This window comes from Martes martes (genome assembly GCF_963455335.1).
Source record: "Martes martes genome assembly, chromosome: 3".
Lineage (NCBI taxonomy): Eukaryota > Metazoa > Chordata > Mammalia > Carnivora > Mustelidae > Martes > Martes martes.
Genome location: NC_137890.1, coordinates 131,389,254 through 131,410,405, shown reverse-complemented (window position 1 = coordinate 131,410,405; position 21,152 = coordinate 131,389,254). Strand labels below are relative to the sequence as shown.

Below are 21,152 nucleotides of genomic sequence, written 5' to 3'. Positions count from 1 at the left end.
GACCATGAGACTCCTCAGAGCCTCTCAGTTACCTCCCTCCCTCCAGTAACCTCCATTCCACAAATCATGATGATGTGCCCAGTTCCCTCTTGCCTTCTCTCTGAATTCCCCACTCGGTGTGTGGGACAAACATTCTCTCTTCATCTTTTTTGTTCCTTTTCCTTAGTTACAGAAAGTAGTTCCTCCTATGGGCAGATTACTTCATCTTTCAAGCTCCAATTCCTTTATCTGTAACACAGGGATCCTAATAGCTTACACCTCATGGGACTTGTATGAACATAAAATGAAATAATTAGTCTAAGAGTGATTAATCCAGTGTTGGCCACATAAATGGTGGTAATGATGTTGAAAGAAGCAAGATCAAGTTATACAGTGAATACAGTGAATAGGTCTAAATTGCGTTAAGACCACCTTTATCAGCGGTCTTCCCAACTGAGCAAAGGAAGCCTTCCACATGTCCTAGATCAGGGGTCAGCAAACATTTTCTACAACGTGCCAGATAGTATATATTTTAGGCTTTTTAGGCCATATGGGCTCTGATGCAATTACACAACTCTGCTATGTACTACAAAGGCAGCAATAGACAATAGTGAACAAATAATTATGGTTGTGTTCCAATAAAACTTTATTTACAAAAAATGGGCATCAGGCTGGATTTGTCTGGTGGGCCATAGTTTGCTGACTCCTGCTCGAGATTCTAGATTGAATCACTAGGGGCCTAAGCTGAGGTTTGCAATCAAACCCTGCTCAGCCTGGCTTTGCAAACGTCTTCCTCGGGCTACTTAGGGAAAGAGTGGGTGCGGACAGGGCAGAGGTCTGTAACTTGTATCATCACAAAGGCTAGCACCTACCCCAACAGACCATCAACTCCCACCCCAAACATTTCACTCTAGACCCAAGCAAGAATGGCAGTGTGGGAAGAGGAAATACGAGGGAGACCACCAGGGAACAATCTATCAATGGGTGTGCTGTGCTAGGGAAAAGGGGATCACTGACTCCTTGGAAGCCAGATCCAGACTCCATGCCCCTCAACACATATTTTTCAATCTCATGGCTCCATTTCATTTTTAAGTGGTAGTAGAATGGCATCAATATAGAATGAAGTTTTGATATGACATATGGTATTTATATGAAATATGTCACTTAGTGCTGGATACCTTATACACACTGAATAACGTTACTTTCTATTCCTGCTGTTATTTTTTATTACTGAATCCTGAAACCTGGGAAGCACAAAGAGCAGCCTTCTGCATTCTCCAATTCCTTTTCATCTTCTCTCCTAATAGCTCACAGAGTTTGTTTTTTGTCTGTGTACAAGTGATACCAATCAGTCATTTATGTAAACCACTTACCATGTATGCTCAATTACCATGCAGCCAATAATGATTTTGTTCATCCAAAAATATATTCAATTAGCCTAATTGTTAATTACTTTAGTGGATTAAGAACACTCAACCCAGCTCTTACATACTCAGCCTTCATAGTTTGCTACTCAGAAGTATGGCCAAAAGTGTGCCTGCACACATGAGTGAGAGAAAGAGAGAGTTGGAGGGACAGAGGAAGGAAGGCACGAAGGAAGGGAGAGAAAGAGAAAGATCAACGATTATACTGTTAACGGAGGTCTCTTATTTTCCCAAAGAGATATTTCTTAAGGTGCAAGCAGCAGCTTGCAGGAAGGCATTTAGGAGTAAGAGGTAAGGTTAATAATTGATGATGAAAATGTTAGAGACACATAGTATGTCACATCTGCACAAAGTAAGTACTCAGCCCAGTTATTTACAAAAGGTATACACAAGAGTGGACACTGGAAACTGGGGAGCGTCAAATTAGTTAAACAAGGAGGCCATTAGGCTGAGGTTGATTTGATGCCTTAGTAGCCTACACGAGCAACCTAAAACCTAAGCACAAATGCCTCAAGTTCAAGACATCAAAAACCCAAGGACAACCAATCACAAATGGTCAATTCAGATTCCCCAGGCAAGGCGGCTGCTTAAGCCAGAGCCCATCAAATAATTGTTTTGCTTTGTTTCCGCCTCTGCTCTATAAGAGTCTCTCCTCCTGGTCCTGTGGGTAGAGAGTGGCTTCTCATCACTTCTGATTTGGTGCTGCCAAACTGGAATTATTTTTGCTTAAAGAATCTCCTAAAGATTTTAGTATGCCTCAATTTCTCTTTAAGCAGAAACATAACATTGGATTCCTGCTAGAGAGTAACCAAGGGGTTTTTTAAATTCAGTGTTTCCAGCTGGAATTGTGTATTATTTAATTTTCAATTTACCAATTCGTTCCTCCCTCTGAACTGTTATTTGGGCACACCTCTGTCCTCTCCTTGCCGGCATGGAATGAAAGGAAGGGTGTCTTTTCTCAATGCATGTTTTTCTCAATGCATGAGCGGATATAAGCATCTGGGATGGAAGTCAACTGGTAAATGTTGAAAGTTCTTAAGGGCCATTAGACCAATAAAGATGAGGGACTTCATAGTCAGGTTTCCGACCTGCAGTACTTTCACTGGATTTTCAAATGTGCAAAGCTATATTAGAGTTGTTAAGAAAGTGCTTAAATTACAATGAAAGCAACATTTTCCTTCTTTCTATCCCTTTAAGGTCCAAAAGACACTTTAATATGTCTTATCATGTTTAATTTTTTAAAACAAAGTTCAAGTGATGCCAGTTGTTCATCTTGCAAAGAAGGACTGAATTTTAAAAAGTTGTTCTTAGTGTATCATCAAGCCGTTAATGAAATAAAGTAGTAGCTTAGATGGACTACAGTTTGACCTCTGATAATCATTCCCATTTGTAAAATTCCATCCAACTTACCCTAGAAAGTTGAATAAAATAAAATTCCATTCAACTTTCCCTAGAAATGTATTTATACTAAAGCAGTAGACCTCAAATTATAAGGTATCAGCTAGGAAATTTCTAGTATAGAAGATTTTTAGCATTTTTCATTGTTTAATTGGTGCCTGTGTCACCCAGAATCTTGAGCCTAAGTATTTTTATTTAAGAATCTTATAGGAAACTGCTTCTCATCTCCATGCCTTTCAAATTAACTATTAATTAATTAATTAAGTATGGGGCACCCAGGTGGCTCAGTCAGCTAAGCGTCTGACTCCTGATTTCAGCTCAGGTCATGCATGACCTCAGGGCTGTGAGACGGAGCCCCACATCAGGCTCTGCCCTCAGTGGAGAGTCTGCTTGAGATTCTCTCTCTCTCCCTCTGCCCCTCCCACCCCTCGTGCGTGCATGTTTTCTCTCCTCTCAAATAAATAAATAAATAAAATCTAAAATAAAAAGGATTACTATATTTAATTAAATAATTAATAGGCCAAATGAAACAGGTATTTCATGTTTTATCTCCCTGGCCGCCTGTGTGAGGGCAGGAAGGGGTGGGAACAAATGTAAACAAATCCAAATGTTCAGTTTCACTCAAGGGCTCTGAAGGGAAAGTTCAGCAAGGCATACAAGAGAATACAAGATTGGATGAGCATGGATGCCCTTACTGGGGAGGTGCCATTCAGCTGAGAATCAGAACGATGACAAGAGTCCAGCTGTAACGAGAGGAGCTATAAGCTAAGGAGGAAAGACGCGGGTTCATGAGCAGGAGGAAGAGCTTTCTCTGACCCTGGCCACACCCGATTACCCTGCTCTTCGCTGCTAATGTCCTTGTCTTCCATAGCACGGGTTTTCCTCTGTCATTAGACACTGATGGGGTTGTTTAATTATTGCTTCTCTTCCCCACTGATCTATATGTTACATCAGGAAGAGATCACATTTCTTCTTTTTTTTTCATTTTATTTTATTTTATTTTATTTCTTTTCAGTGAAGATCACATTTCTTCGGTTCACTATTGACTCTTCTGGGCTTTCTATGGGTCTGGCATATAGTAGTTTCTCAATAATTCTTGAAAGAACAACGGAAAAAAATACTGAAAATTAGAGTAGCCATGGCATTCGTGATAGCATGACTATAGCACAAATGAGCAATAAAATATGGTTGTATTACCTGTTCAGTTGAGGATATTATTGGCTTGATATTCTAGTAACTCATTATGTTCCACAAATACGCCCATTAACACATAGCTTGTACTGTTACTAAGCTTAACTACATGAGCTGTTAATTTTTAGCTGAGAGACCACTGACTTCCCATTTTCATGGCATATTATCTTTGGACTCAGTCAGAAAATCATTGTTTTACAGCTATAAAATCTTCAGTTAAGTGGAAATCATTAAATCGCTGGTCTCATCAATTCCAATGCTTAGTGTTCCTTTACTATAAAATGTGTAGCTATTGCTTGTTTCTGCAGATGGACTCCATCAAATCCTTGCTGCTCTCCTCTCTCAGACACTAAAGGAGCAAACAAAATACCTTAACTCTAGGCTTTTCTGAAATTCCAACAGGAAATGTGATGTCTAGGTCATTAAGACCAAAGTACCTGGACGAGGGTTCCTGCTGAGTATTCTCCATCATCTAGGACAAGTTTGGAGCCGTACCAGAAGGCCAGTGCATAACAGAAGAAGATGAGACACCACATGAATCCAGTAAAGAATCCCATCACGATCCCTTTTCTAATTCCCCAACGCTGGGCAAACACAAGATTTTTCTCGTACCTGTGAAGAGAAAGCATTTGTGTCTATGTCAGCAGCAGCAGCAGCTCAAGTTAGAATGTCTAAAACAGGCACAGCGCTGTGCTTTTACTCAATGGTCATCAAATCACCCCAGACACACAGCAGCTTTCAGGAAAGAAAATGACAAACTTCCGTGGAGTTATTTAGCTTATTTCCACCAGGCAATGAAATACGTTGAAGGAATGATGCCTAACCAGACCTCATGGTTGATTACTTCTTGGATGAGAACAGTGTGAAAAAAAGTGGGAACTTTACCCCAAAAGAAAAGAATTTTCAACACAAATGTTTGGACATGAGGGATCTAGTACTATTTGTGCTGGAATTGTTTTTTATCAAGTCACATGGCCTGCTTTCCATCAGAAAATGATGTAACTCTTTTCCCCCAGGTTCAAAACCAGTGTTTGCACCAACTCATCTCCATACACTCACCCATCTGCCCTGTGACCAAGAATGCTATGTTGTAACATGACCGGTCAGGTTCACAGCCATGGGATATGGATAACTCTCCAGAAATTCAATCCAAGCACTAGGCTGCAGTGATTCTATGATCTAGACATTAATAACCGGCATTGTCTTAAAGCTCAGACATTCTGTAACTGCCTTCCTTCTTCTCAAAAAAAAAAATCATGGAGAACATTTAATATTTCTCAGGACAAAGTGAAGGTCTATCCTGTGTTTGTTACCATTTTCATAATATTTATAAAACTGCTATTAATAGCAATAATGAATATCTTTTATGGTGAAGGAAGTATGCTACTGAAATTTTTTGTAAGAAACTAGGTAACTTCACTCTATAAACCAAAAGGAGCCAAATGAGAAAAAAAAAAAAAGGAAAAGAGAATAATTAGAGATTGTAAATTCTCTTCTCTTTTTTATTTGGTAACCATTGAGAATGACATCATCATACTAGATCTACAACTCATGAAATAAGTGAATTCATTTGGTGACTATTTTATAAAATCAGTACTTGGCACATGGTAAGCACTTAATAAATACTAGATAAAAGGAAAAATAAAATAAAATTCTCGACAACAGTGTTATTTGGGTCGTTTAGGGTTTTTATTTTCATTAAGAATTAATCTCCTAGAATGATGGTCTGTAATAAACCCAATGCTAAATTTTGTTTGATTAAGGGGAAATTTTATCAGACTTTATAAAGAGCATGTAGTACAGTAGCTGAGTAAAAGATGCTGAATAAAAAATATGCCGAGCAGCATTTTAGATCATGCAGCAGTGTTACAGACCTCCAGGAGGTAATATTTGCATACATATACACCACCAGTGTTGAAATAAATACCTAACCTAAGATAATGTTCTAAAAATCTCTACCTACATTTTCAAAAACACACAGCTAAAGGCTTGGGGTCCTTATAATGCTTTGTCCTACTGATCACTCTCAGCTACCTCTTGAAGAAAAGGTCTATCAGGGTAAACAGGCCAAGGTAAATCTGCCACTTTATACAAAATAGGGAAGATTCAGGGTAGTATGCCAAATGATGAAATTCAGGAAAGTGGCAGACAATTCAATAAACCAACCTTTCAACCTCTTTTTTCTCACCACCAAAAGCAGCCACTGTTCGCATAGATGAAATGACTTCATCAGCCACTGACCCAGCTTTGGCATAGGCCTTCAATTCATAGTCAGTAAATTTGGACACACTCTAAAATCCAAAAGAAGAAAACAAAACATGAAGACCAGAGAATTAGGTAAGTCAGCCTGTCATTCAGTGATTCATTTAGCAGAGTTAAGTATGTGGTTGGTTTCATACAAGACTAGATCCTTGCTGTAACAGTGTTCACCGAGGAATGAATCTAGTCCAAGTTTGAGCTGTGTTAAGCCCCATCCACGAAAGTTTGGTTGTTAGCATACCAAAATGACTTCTTTAGAAGTCAGCCTCTAAAACCATCTCACAGAGTAAGCCCCAAATAGGGCATTCTGTGAGAATGCACAGTGTTTCACTCATTATACTGATGAATACCATACCACACTTCTTTGCTATTGACCACAGGCCTTTTGCACAACTTATGGACAAACACCAGAGACAGAGACTGGAAACCTCAGAGTATATAATTGGGAGAGAGATCCTGACCACACAGAGGCTCATGATGCTGCAATTGTAACTGCACAGGAGAAAGCTCCAGATAAATATTATCCATTTTGACTCAACTGTAGGGGCTCAACTAACTAGTTTTGCTCTTTACAAAAGGAACTAAAATGATATTGCATTTAATACATAACCAGTTACTTTTTCTAAAATTGGACTTGGATTAAGATGTAATTAGAATTAATCACCAAAGAAATCCCTGGCACAGATGAAGATACCAGAATGAACACAAGCAAATATTGTGAAGTTTGACTAGCTCAGAAATCTAAAATATATATAGTACCCAGACTAAAGGAATTTATCTTCCAAGTTTTTCCAAACTTTTAGCAGCAGAACTCTTCTCAAAATAAATCTTAAATGGAATTTAATACAAAATACATACAAAATAAGTAAATGTAGCATTTTGTTACAACATATTTATGTCACAAGAACACACTTTACAAAAGTTGACTTGAAAGGGCAACCATAGGGAAATTAGGGCTATTTTCATCAACATGAAAATCTGAATTTAGGTGTTACGAATGACATTACAGTTTTTACCACAATCCTCTTCTAATTTATTTCTAAATTATGTATTGAGGAAATGAAGTAGTTGTGAATATTAATAGTCTTATTGTAATTTAATGCACATTAAATAATCTCAGTTTACTTCTGTTAAAGTGATACAGGAATTTAAAGATGTAAATCGGAAAATATTTAATGATTGCACATGTTTCTCGTGGTAAATATAAAAGTCAGACAAAGGCATATAAAACCCACAGTAACATGTAACATGTCATATATTGCCTGCCTTCTACTTTTCGTCCTGCTTTTGAATTGGGCTTAGTGAGGTTGCTTGTATCATTTTACACAAACATGCATAGACTTGAGTTCGAGAAGAAACCAGTGCAGAACTACAACATTCCAAATCAGTGACACATTTACAAGAACTTGAAATATGGGCACTTGAGATAGCAAGAGAAACCATACCCTAAACCTGTCAAAATCAAGTTACCCAGGCTACATCTCCCCAATGTTGAAATGTGACATCTGACCCATCTGAGTATGAATAGTAATCACGGGTTTGAGGAAAGAGATTAAGTATATTTAGGGGGAAAAAGCTGAATCAAGTATTTACAGAATCCCCAAAGTTTCCACGTGGATAGTGAGGCTTCCCTGGAGTGAAGCTGAGAAGTGTTTGGTAGGAAAGACTGTCATAGTGGATTGGAAAAAATAAAAGCTAATATCTCTTGAACAATTAATTCTGTGCCAGATGCCATCCTAAGTGCATAAAATGGATGATGCCTTAAGTCATCACAATGATCTTTGGGAAGTATTATCCTTATCTTCAAGGTGAGGAAGCTCAAGTTTTGACATGCTAAATGTATCTTTCTTGAGCCAGGTGGTAGAGTCAGGGGGGGATCAGTTGAGAGGAATGAGCTCTTTGCCATTGTCACTCCGGACTACCTGGGAAATGTTTGACTAATATAGCCAGCAGATTGTCAAGAATATTTTGCTAGAAAATATTATGGAGATTGGTTTCCTGTTGCTCAGTGATATGAGTGTATGCAGCTTTTCACATAAATTCTATTCTCATTTACAGCAAATTATTAGTGTGCCTGATCCCATGACCTGCTATCTGATGTGACTGCTCTTAAAGTATGATACAAGCATTTATTAATCCTTGGGAATGTTTTTTAACTGGGATGACCCAAAATTCCTACTCCTACACTTTTTCTTGGCCTGCATGCCTAGGGAATGGAGATACTGCTCAGAATGGGTCAGATGACCTCTTTCTGAAACTGATCAGACTGCATGGAGAACAAAGCTGTGAATGCATAAATCTCCTTTACGTTTTTGTTACTGAGCTGTTACATTTGTTGGGACTTTTTGGAGAAAACATCTGATTGAGACCATGGGAAGCAACAGGCAAATGAGAGAGTGGATGGGGGATTTGGACTCAGACTCCCTTGTATTTGAATCCAGTTTTGTCACTCACTAGCTGTACAGTCCCAGACAAGTCTCTTTACTCTCTGAGCCTCCATTTCTTATGGCTAAAATGGCATTAATACTTTTGAAGATCATTGTAAAGATTAGAGATAATATATATGAAGTTCCTTATAGTGCCTGACAAAATAGTAAATGCTCAGAAAATGTAGTTGTTACTGTTATTAATACAATAATATTTATGTTATTAAAACAGCATCAACCCCTGGATTGATGGAATGTTATTTGATACTGAGGATAACCAAACAAAATAAATTGAAACAGTGATAAATAATGTTGACTAAACATACATAGGAAAAAGGAATCGAGTTTCACATTTCTGGCTGTTTCTTAGTGCAGATGTCTTGGGAGAAGTGAGAAGACATTCTTACCAGACCAATGATGGCTGCTCCAATCCCGATAAGAGGGCTCACAGAGATAATGACCAAGGTCAGTTTCCAACCCTGGTAAAATCCCAACAGGAACCCACAGATGCTCGTGGTCATGCGCTGAATGAAAATGCCCATTTGGTCGGCAATGGCATCATTGACTTTGTTAATATCGCTAGAAACGAGAGGCTTTGATCACTAAAACTGATTTTGGTCAATTCAAATTCTTGTTGAGAAATCCCAGGCTTTCCCTTCTACTGCCATCTCTGTACCCCACTGCCTGTGGGAAACAGCCTTTCACATTTGAAGAAACTTGCTATAGCCTGTGAGGTCATCAAGCCTCTCCCTCCCTTACAGCCAGTAAGTTTGTCCTCAACCCAGTTTTCCCAACTGGTGTCCATTCAGTGTTGACAAAGACTTTCAGAAATAATCTTGTTTGTTTGTTTCTTTCTTATAATTCATATTCTTGGTCTGTCCTGAAGAGTCCTTCTTTCCTTCTTTATAACTGCTAAACCCTTTTAGTCTCAAGATACAACCCACATACCACCTAATTCATAAAAATGCCCAAGGAAAAACTAGTATCTTCTCCCTGCGCTTGCACAGCAATGTAATGGATCTGTGTATGTATGTGTACACATATATAATTATTGCATTCTGCTTATAGACAGTATAGAATAGTGGTTAAGATTACAGACTCTGTGTTTAAGAACACAAAATTTTCCTAGGCTAATTACTTAACCTTTCTGTGCCTTAGTTTCCTCATCTGTGAAATGGGGATAATGACAGAACCTACCTCAATAAGTTGTAATGAGGATTAGTTAGTATATGTTAAGTATATAGAACAATGCTTAGAGTACAGTAAGCCATCAATGTGTCAACATTATTTGTTTGCTTGCACCTTTATCCCTCCCACTAGGCTGTAAGTTCCCTGAGACCAGGACTTGTGTGGCTTATCTTTATGGCTTGCATACAGTTAAGTCATCTAGAATATTGGTTGAATATAATTACATGAAATTCATATTCCTAGGAACATTCTCATAATCTCTTGTTTAGATGGAACAAACAGGGTTTAGGACTTAACAGCAAAAAAAAGTCTCAAGATATTACCCAGAGATTTGACAATTGTATTCTAGCAAGGTTAAGTATCTGTGCAATGTCACAGTAAATAAGGGGCAGAAAGAGTGCTAGAATCTAAGTATCCCAACATTCAGTCTTTGATCTTCACTGTAATACACACTGTCTCATGGGACCTCATGGGACCCCAAAGTTCAATTCAGTAGGGTTCAATTGCTTCTAATTACTCAAGGCTCATTCAGAATACCTAGAGGAAGAGGGGAAGGGGGGCTATCAATGACCCCAACTGGTCTTTGGGTATTAACCAGATTTAAATCCAGTTGTTTAGTTTGAATCTTTCTCAAACTACTTTGGACTTTTTTTTTTTTTTTTGGTCTTTGTTTTTATGTGCAGAAATGACCTCAACAACCAAGGCAAGATAATTCATTGTAAGTGCGCTGTTTTTCCCTATAGATACATGGATTGTGACATCCCTTGGTCTCTCTTTTAGAGGCCACACAGCCCTATTTCTTTTAACTCCATTCTGTAATCCTCCATTTCTAAGATTTTGATCAAGGACCTACAAACAAAACTGTAGTATCCTGGCTTTCAATTGTTAATGATCATTTGGATAAAGCATGACCTATGAAAAAATGATGCTACCCATAAAAGCTCAATTTAAGAGACAAAATGTATCCAAAATGACTGAAAATGTGTTTCTAATTGTTATTTAATTTAGAAACACGGGTTCTATGATAAAAAATGCACACATACATTAAAACCTCCTACCAGCTACTTACTCAGAAAATCTTGTATTCAGCTCTCCCACGGAATTGCAGTCAAACCATCCTATTTCCATTCGCATTACTTTCCTAAAGGAAATTTTTCTCATTTTCTGTATCTGACGAGCTGCAGCAATCACCCAAAAGCATATCTGAAAATGGAGCAAGGAATGTTGGGCATTATGATGTTAAAAATATTCCTTCGTTCCTTCACTTTTCAGAAGAAAATACTTTCAGTATAAGCCCTGAGAAAGAGAGGAAAGTGAGTCACAGAATGCTGAGTCATGGGAAGTGCGGTGAGCTCAGCACCTGCTGCCCAGAGGAGGATGAGCAGAACAGCTGTGGCCAGGGAAGCAGGAAGGGTTGGGTGCGAATTTGGCTTTGCCACTTGTCGATCTAACCTTACCAAACTTCACTTTCCACATGCGGAAAGAAGGCTCACAGCGCCAAAAAAAAAAAAAAATTCTTGCTCTTAGATCCCTATTTTTGCATGGCACTTCTGAGTGTAGTTTTCCCCCCTGCAAGGCCTGCCAACAAGCGTGTATGCATAGGTTCCAGACTGTGGGACAATGATTTTCAGAGAAAGGAAGACAAAAATTATGACATAAGCAGGGAATCTTCTGATAGCTATCCCCAACCAAGCAAAGTCGGGCTGTCATTTAAACTCTCAGTACCAGAATGGGGAAAATGGATTCATTTCTCTTTATAATGAACATGGACTTCCTGAAATTCTTGAATGAATGGAGGTTGAGGAGAGTCATTATTTTTTCTACAGAAGAAGGTGAAAGATGGAATATTTTTCTTCCTTAATAAGGGTTAAGTAACTCCATGCCCTTCCATGGCTTAAACATAGACTACGTTAAGATTCAGTTTACAGATTTGGGGTTGGAACACAGGTTGGTGAGATTTTGGCAGTGAAAGAAAAAAAGAAAGTAAAGTTCACTTTTCTCCAACTCCTCATGTCTGGCTTTCTTTGGGGGACCCACACTTCCTCTACAAATATACCCACAACCGCCTATTTTTGAGTTTAGAAGATGAAATAGAGGAGACACTGAAATTCAGTCTATTCTCTGTCTCTCTAGACAACTGTCTGTATTTTCTCCCAGCCTGAGAAGATGTAATCCTTCCTCTCACCACCCCCCACCTCCAAATAAAATTGTAGTCCTTAGGGCTTCTGAATAACTTAAAAGTTAGAGTGCACTTTGCATTTCATTGTAATGTCTCTGAGCCCAAATGTTGACCTAAAAATAAAATGTTGGCACCACTCACTTGAATATATCCTGTGATAAGTACTACCAAAGCGATTCCAGCATAGTAACTGGCAAATTTGATCATTTCACTTTCAATGTCCAGCAACCTTCAAAAGAGGGGGGAAAACATTAGGATTCAGAAGTAGGGTCAAGTTTACCAAAGATTACATCTGCGGGTAATGTAATAATATATTACAGAGGAAAATGATATATGAAATATGGGTAAGACATCTTATCTATGTAGAATTATCATCAATCCAACAAATCTCTCCCTAGACCTCATGGTACTAACCCCAGCAAAGATGCCTACTCCCTTTGTTTTCATTTTATTTTTACTTTTAAAAAAATTTTTATTTATTTATTTGACAGACAGAGATCACGAGTAGGCAGAGAGGCAGGCAGAGAGAGAAGGGGAAGCAGGCTCCCCGCTGAGCAGAGAGCTCAATGCGGGGCCCAGTCCCAGGACCCCGAGACCATGACCCGAGACCAGGGCAGAGGCTTCAACCCACTGAGCCACCCAGGCGCCCCTTATTTTTACTTTTTAAAAAATCTTACTTATTTATTTGAGAGAGAGAGAGAGAGAGAGAGCATGAGTAGGGGGGAGGGCAGAAAGAGGGAGAAGCAGACTCCCTGCTGAGCAGGGAACCTGATGTGGGGCTCCATCCCAGGACCCCTGGCTAAAGGTAGACGCTTAACCCATCAAGCCACTCAGGCACCCCTACCCCCTTCCTGTTTATGGGCAGAAATAACTCACTGGCAGTTGTTAGAAGCCAGGGGCAGTAGATGGCAGCTCAGTGCTCTGTCTACCAGGGCCCTTCCCTCATGCTCATTATGCAGTGATGGGGCAATCACTGTGAGGGAGAGGTTTTTTTTTTTTATTAACATAAACTGTATTATTTGTTTCAGGGGTACAGGTCTGTGATCATCAGTCTTACACAATTCACAATGCTCACCATAGCCCATATCATCTTATGAAACTCAACACCCAAAGAACAAATTAATCCAATCAAGAAATGGGAAGAAGACATGAACAGACATTTCTGCAAAGAAGACATCCAAATGGCCAACACACATAAAAAAGTGCTCCACATCACTCAGCATCAGGGAAATACAAATCCAGACCACAGTGAAATACCACCTCACACCAGTCAGAATGGCTAAAATTAACAAGTCAGGAAATGACAGATGTTGGCAAGGATTCGGAGAAAGGGGAACCCTCCTACACTGTTGGTGGGAATGCAAGCTGGTGCAGCCACTCTGGAAAATAATATGGAGATTCTTCAAAAAGTTGAAAATAGAGCTACCCTATGACCCAGCAATTGCTCTACTGGGTATTTATCCCAAAGATACAAATGTAGTGATCCAAAGGGGCACGTACACCCCAATGTTTATAGCAGCAATGTCCACAATAGCCAAACTATGGAAGGAGCCTAGATGTCCATTGAAAGATGAATGGATAAAGAAGATGTTGTATATATATACAATGGAATACTATGCAGCTATCAAAAACTGAAGCCTTGACATTTGCAATGACGTGGATGGAACTAGAGGGTATCATGCTAAGTGAAGTAAGTCCATCAGAGAAAGACAATTATCATATGATCTCCCTGATATGAGGAATTAGAGAAACAAGACAGAAGATCATAGGGGAAGAAAGGGAAAAATGAAACAATATGAAACTAGAGAGGGAGACAAACCATAAGATACTCTTAATCTCAGGAAACAAACTGAGGGTTGCTAGGGAAAGGTTTAAAAAGCTAGACTGGTGTCTGCAAAGACACCGGTAGAGAGGTGTGAGCTGTAAGTCAGGAGCTTTACTTCTACCTCTTCCAGGAGTCCAAACCAGCTTTTCAACTCTTTCATCTCAAAGTAACACTGAAAAATGTGTGTGTCATCATCCCAGAGAAGGAGAAGGAGAAAATACTTTATCAGCCTAATCCTTCTGTCGACTGCAGCCCCTCTGGGACAATTTCTAAGGTGAAAATTTGTGGGGAACAGCAAGAAAGCTCTACAGTGTTTTTTCAGTGCAACTACCATGCTTTGGTATAGTGTTTGGAGATTGGCAGGGGTAGGGAAGGGAGGCACAAATTAGTCTGAAATTGTTTTCAGAAAATAAAGAATTGTGTACTTAGAAAATTAACATATTGGTTACTAACAGTTCTAACCCTTGAGGATGCTCTAAATGATAGCGAGTCCATTTCTTTTTTTTTTTTTTAAGATTTTATTTATTTATTTGACAGAGAGAGACAGACCACAAGTAGGCAGAGAGGCAGGCAGAGAGAGCGGGGAAGCAGGCTCCGTGCTAAGGCTGGATCCCAGGACTCTGGGATCATGACCTGAGCTGAAGGCAGAGGGTTTAACCCACTGAGCCACCCAGACGCCCCGTGAGTCCATTTCTTTAGAAAACCGGAAACCTGCATCTTGGGCGGAGATATTCCCATCTGATGTGATTTCTGCTTCCTGTCAGGGCTTCCTTCTGTGACTCAAGCTTGAATTGTTCTCTTCCTCTACTGAACTAGACCAGGTGTTTAAGTATAATTTCTTTAATTCAGAACAAACTGTTATTCCATGCCAGATTTTATTGACATCTTGCACTACTATTTGATATCTTCATTGATTATATCTATACTGAATAGATTTATGCTTGTTTTGCCAGATTGTAGGCCACTTGAGGACAAGGGCTTGGTTTTAGCTGCTTGCTCACACTGCCTGAAGCCTTGTACAATACCTTACACATAGCAGACACAATACCTCCATAAATGTTTCTTGATTTTGCTTTGACTTTCAAAATACTTATAAAGAAGGGAAATAATTGCCTTGGTCAACCCCTCTTTGGAGGGATCATTTCCAAAATAGCTAATATGTCTGTTCAACACATTTTTGGTCTTTTTATGATGGTTTAAGGGAACCCAAGAATGAACAAGACCTAGAAAACTTACATATATAAGGATCCACAATCAGAGGTTCTCACATAAGTTAAGTATCTCTGTATAAGATGCATAATGGAGAACAAGACTTCTAATGTGTAAATGAGGCCATACTCTTTGTTTTCTGTGAAATTTTTCATTGTGAAATGAAATTTGGGTGTCCCAAAACAGAGAACTAGGAGTATTTGTCAATAAGTTTCACTTAGATATCCTGTGGTGCGTTCCTCCTACACACACAGAGGCAATAAAATGGCTGCCATGAAAGAAGCAGCTGCCAGGAATAAACAGACCTACTCAGATTAAAAGTACTGAGCACTGACCCAGCTCCAGAATTTATTAGGGCAAACTTCAGGAGAATTATATCATTGCTGGATGGTGTGGATAAGAACATGTGTAGTTTATGATTCTGTTTCCTCCTGAGGCACCCCAGAGATGAATGGTTAACTTATTTTTATTTTATTCTTGGAGATAAGAAGTTATTAGGGTTTTAGAAACTACTTGAGAATATTTCTGGAACAACAGGACAAACCTATCAGAAAAACTGATAGGAAGGAAAGGAGCAGGCTGGCTTGACTCATTTGACTGCACATCAGATTTTTTTTAATCATCGGGTGGAAAGTTTTCTTGTGGTTATGAAATCCTGGAAAGGAGTTTTTTAAAGTGTGCAAGCAATTTGGCTCACCAAATGGGTGCCTTTCTTTTTTAACAGCAAAATTGACATACATCTATTTGACTACATTAAGTTTCATTTGTTGAAGAGAGAAGAGGACAGAAAGATGACAGTTAGGGGGGAAAGGTAAGATATATTTTACAAATTATGAAGATATGTGGATTCTTACCTTGCTTTTAATGAAAAATAAATGCACCATAAAAATCAAAGTTCTCAATTTATACCTCAAGATTTCAGATTTACTAAAGCCATTAGGGCTTTCATTTTAAATACCTAGGAGGTCTTTACAACAAGGTGCATTGCTTAACACGGAGTTTTCCTTTCAATGGTTTTCATGCACTGTAGACCCAGTAGCATTAACATTTCAGAATGAAATCAGTGTCAACTCCAAAACAAGCATCAGGGATTGGCAGAAACTTGCCCACGTCCTACTCTCAGAATGTTGGAGGTTCTGTATTCTTAATGCACAGGACATCAACCTATGGACAAATGGCAGATCACTGGGTGAAGCTGTTTTGCAGAACATGCATACACTATGGTAGCTTACTGCCAGAATGGCTGGAATTTCCTTTCAGAGAATCTATGACAATTTTTCTCACCCATGAAGCTATTTTTTTGTTGTTGTTGGTTTGTTTTTCATGCCACTTTTTTTTTTTTTGAGGTAAGTGTGGATTCTCATGCAATTGTGAGAAATAATACAGAAACATATACACCCTTTGGTAATACCTTGCAAAATGACAGGACAATATCCCAACCAGGATGATGACATTGATATAATCAAGATCAGAATGTTCTCATCACCCCAGCGGTTCTTCATGTCGCCCTTTTACATCTACACATGCTTCCATCCAGCCTCCACTCCCCCCTTAATACCTAATCTTGTCTGTTCTCTATTGCCACGGTTCTGTCATTTGAAGAATATTTTATAAATGGAATCACACAGTATGTAACCTTTGGGTGTTGGTTGTTTTTTTTTTTTTTTTTTTTTTTACTCAGCATAATGCTTTAAAGTTTCATAAATTATTTGTTCCTGTTTATTGTTAAGTCATTTTCCATGGTATAGATATATCACAGTTTGCTTAGCCACTTGCCCACTGAAGGATATCTGGGCTGTTTCCAGTTTTGTCTGTTACAAATAAAGTGTCTATAACCTTTATGTATAGGTTTTTATGTAAACATACGTTTTCATTTCTCTGGGATAAATCCCCAACAGTAGAATTTCTGGGTTATAACATTTGCATGTTTAACTCTTTTTTAATGGCCAAACTATTTTCCAGAGTGGTTGCACCATTTTACATTCCCACCAGCAAGGTGTAAGTGATCTGGTTCCTCCACAACCCCACCAGCTCTGGTGTTACTATTATTTTTATTTTACCCATTCTAATAGATTTGTGCTGATACCTCATTTTGATTTTAATTTGCATTCCCTAATCACTAATGTGGCTAAATATCTTTCATGTGCTCATTTGCTGTCTTTATATCCCTAGTGAAATGCTTGATCATGTGTTTTTCCCTTATTCAAATTGGAGTTCTCCGAACCATTGAATTTGGAGAGTTCTTTAAATTTTCTAGATCCTAGTCCTTTTTTAGATATGTAATTCACAAATATACTCTCCCAGTCTGTAGCTTTTCTTTTCATCCTCTTCCCTGGGTCTTCCAGAGCACAAGTTCTCCATTTTGATGAAATCCAATTCACCAATTTTTCTTTTTATGGATTGTTCTTTTAGTGTCAAGTCTAAAAGCTCTTTGTCTGGCCTTAGACACAAAAATGGTCACCTACATATTTTTCTAAAAGTCTACAGTTTATTTTTTACAGTTAAGTCCAAAATCCATTTTGAGCTATTTTTTGTATGGGTTCATTTTTTGCCTATGGATGTCCAACTAGTCATGCACCATTTGATAAAAAAGTTTATATTTTCTCCATTGAATTTATTTTCCACCTTTGCCAACAATCAATTGGACATGTTTGCATGGGTCTATGTTTGAGTTCTCTGTTCTGCTCTTCTGTCGATACCACACAACCTTGATTGTTGTAGCTGTATAATATGTCTTGAAATCAGGTAGATTGTTTCCTCACATTTTATTCTTCTTTTTCAAAGTTGTTTTAGATATTCTAGTTCTTTTGCCTTTTAATATAAATTTCAGAGTTTTCTTGTCTATATAAAAATATCTTGCTGAGATTTTGATAGGAATTTTATTAAAGCTATATGTCAGCTTGAGGGAATTTACATCTTTATTATATTGAATTTTCCAATTCATGAGTAAGTATGTCTCTCCATCTATTTAGGTCTTTGATTTCTTTCATCAGTATTTTGCATTTTTCAGCATAAAAGTCCTATACATTTTTTTTATATTTGCACCTAAATAAATTTTTTGAGCAATTGTAAATGGCATTATATTTATTTTATTTTGTTTTGTTTTGTCTTATTTTATTTTTTGGCACTATATTTTGAATTTTGGTGTCCACGTGTTCATTGTTAGTATGTAGAAATACCACTAAATTTTTTGTATTTATTTGGTGTTTGGTATTTTATGACTTTGCCAAACTCATTTATTGGTTCTAGGATATTTTTGTATATCCTTTTGGCTTTTCTATGTTGACAATATCATCTCCAAAATAAACAGGTATATTTCTTCCTTTTAGATCTGTATTTTTTTCATTACAAATGTTTTAATTGTAATAAAGAACACATAACATAAAATTTACCAACTTAACCATGTTTAAGTGTACAGTTCAGTAGTGTTCAGTATTAAATCAGTATTCCTTTCCTTCCTTATTGTATAAGCTAGAACTTTGAGTAATGTGTTGAATAATAGCAGCGAAAGCCTCTATCTTTGCCTTGCTTCCAGTCTTAGGGAGAAAATATTCAATCTTCCACTTTTGAGTATAATGTTAGCCATAGGACTTTTTTTTAGATGTCCTTTCTTAAGTTAAAGAAGTTCCTTTCCATTCCTAGTTTTCTGAGAGTTTTTATTATGGATGAATATTGAAATTTTAAATGCTTTTTCTATGTTGATGGAGATCATCGCGTGGTTTTCTATATTAGCCTGTTAACATGGTGGATTACATTGACTTTTTCTAATATTGAACAAAGTATGCTTCTCTAGAATACACTCTACTTGGTCATGGTGTATTTCATTGATTTTCTGTATTTTTTTGTTTTATCTTTATAATTTCTTCTCATACATTTTCAGTAGATTTATTTTGCTGTTTTTCTAGGTTTTTGAGTTGGAAGCTTAGATGTTTAATTTGCAATTTTCCTCTTTTGTAAGGTGTGCATTTAGTCATATAAATTTTCCTCTCAGCCCTGTATGAGCTGTGTCCTACAGATTTTCACATTTTCTATTTTCCCTTTCACTCATTTAATTTTTAAAACTTTTCCCTGAGACTTCATCTTTGATCTATGGATTATTTAGATGTCTATTATCTGATTCCCAAGAATCTGGGGGGATTTCCATTATCCTTAGTTTTGATTTCTACTTTGATTCCATTGTAGCCAGAGAATGCACTCTATTATTTCAAGTATTTTGCATTTGTTGAGGTTTGTTTCATGGCTCAGGATATGGTCTGTCTTGGCATATGCCCTGTAGGCTCTTGAAAAGAATGTGTATTATGTGGTTGTTGAGTGAAATGTCCTATAGATGTCAGTTAGATCCTGTTGGTTGCTGCTGTTGAGTTCTTCTATATCCGTGATAATTTAATGTCTACCTGTTCTACAAATTGGTGAGAGATGGATATTTAAGGGGTCTACTATAATTTTGATTTGTCTCTTTTTCCTTTCCATTCTGTCAATTGTTGCTTCACATGTTTTGCGATTCTGATTGGCGAATACACATTTAAGATTGCTGTGTCTTCCTGGCAGATTGACCCTTTTATCATTGTACAAATTCTCTCCTTGTCTCTGTCGTTTTCTTTGTTCCAAAGTCTATTTTATCTCATATCAGTATAGCCATTTCTTTTTTCTTTCGATTGTTTGCATGACAATCTATTTCCATTCTTTAGAGAGAAAGTGTGTGAGCAGGAGGAGGGGCAGAGGGAGAGAGAGAAGAGAAAATCTCAAGTAGACTCTCAGCTGAACACAGAGCCCAACATGGGGTTCCATCTCATAACCCTGGGATCACGACCTGAGCCAAAACCAAGAGTCAGATGCTTAACCAATTGAGTCACCCAGGCACCCCTTGACTTGCCTCTATTTTTTAATTAAAGTGATTTCCTCATAAATAGCATGTAGTTGGGTTATTTTAAAATCCATTCTGCCAACCCCTATCTTATTTAGTATATTTAAATCACTTAAATTTGGGGTACCTGGGTGGCTCAGAGGGTTAAGCCTCTGCCTTCGGCTTAGATCATGATCTCAGGGTCCTGAGATCAAGCCCCACATCCGGCTCTCTGCTCAGCAGGGAGCCTGCTTCCCCCTCTCTCTCTGCCTGCCTTTCTGCCTACTTGTGATCTCTCTCTGTCAAATACATAAATAAAATTTAAAAAAAAATAAAATAAATCACTTAAATTTAATATAATTATTGATATGCTAGGCTCAAATGTAACATTTTTTTTTCTTTTCTGTTTGTTCTCTCTTTTTTATATTTTTCTGTTTTTTTCCCCCTGCTTTCTTATGGGCTGCTCAAAATTTTTTTAAATTTTAATTTAATTTTATTTAATTTTATTATTTTATTTTAAGTAGGCTCCACACCTAGCATGGAGCCCAATGTTGGGCTTGAACTCACAACCCTGAGATCAAGACATGAGCTGAGATCAAGAGTCAAATGCTTAACAGACTCCTGCAGCCAAGTGCCCCTCAAACATTTTTTAGAATTCAATTTTAATTTATCTTTAGTGATTTTGACTGTATCTCTCTGAGTAGCTTTTTTAGTGGTTGCTCTAGGAATTCCATTATAGATATATCACTTACTATTGTCAATTTACCAGTTTGTGCAGGGTATAAAAACACTGCCTCCCTTTATATACATTTATTCTCCCCTGTTAATGATTTAATTGCCTTTAATATTTCCAAATCACACTCACCTCAGACAGTATTACAATAGAACCATATCAGACAGTGTTAGTATTTTTGCTTCCACCCTCAAACATAATTTAGAAAACTCAGGAAAAGGAGGGAAGTTTTGCTTACCATGTTCTTCCTACTTAATATCCAAGGTTTCTTTTATTGTTTTCTTTCTGTTCAAAGAACTTCCTTTAGCCATTCTTTTAAGTAAGTCAGCTGACAATAAATTCTCTTCATTTCCCTCATCTGAAAATGTCTTGATTTTCTCTTCCATGGGGGTGGTGATGAATGTCCTGACTCTCTGATCCTACCCGAGCAGGTAGGGGAGAGGTTTCTCATTACCATGGGGATGGTTCAGGCCTCCACAAATTCTTCACTGACACCAC

At 37.8% G+C, this 21,152-nt stretch overlaps 1 protein-coding gene across 6 annotated transcripts in view; it reads right to left on the bottom strand.

The window, feature by feature from the left end:
* ABCB11 (ATP binding cassette subfamily B member 11) overlaps window positions 1-21,152 on the bottom strand; it is a 108,379-nt gene that overhangs the window by 48,102 nt on the left and 39,125 nt on the right. For all 6 annotated transcript variants that reach the window (XR_013966602.1, XM_080799657.1, XM_080799660.1 and 3 more), the window contains 5 exons: window positions 12,186-12,273; window positions 10,935-11,068; window positions 9,085-9,256; window positions 6,159-6,283; window positions 4,430-4,604 (listed from right to left, as the gene is read on the bottom strand). Coding sequence is in view for 5 of the 6 variants with exons in the window: in XM_080799657.1 (XP_080655783.1) it covers window positions 4,430-4,604; window positions 6,159-6,283; window positions 9,085-9,256; window positions 10,935-11,068; window positions 12,186-12,273 (694 nt within the window). In the remaining variant the exon portion in view is untranslated. The remainder of the gene's footprint in view (window positions 1-4,429; window positions 4,605-6,158; window positions 6,284-9,084; window positions 9,257-10,934; window positions 11,069-12,185; window positions 12,274-21,152) is intronic.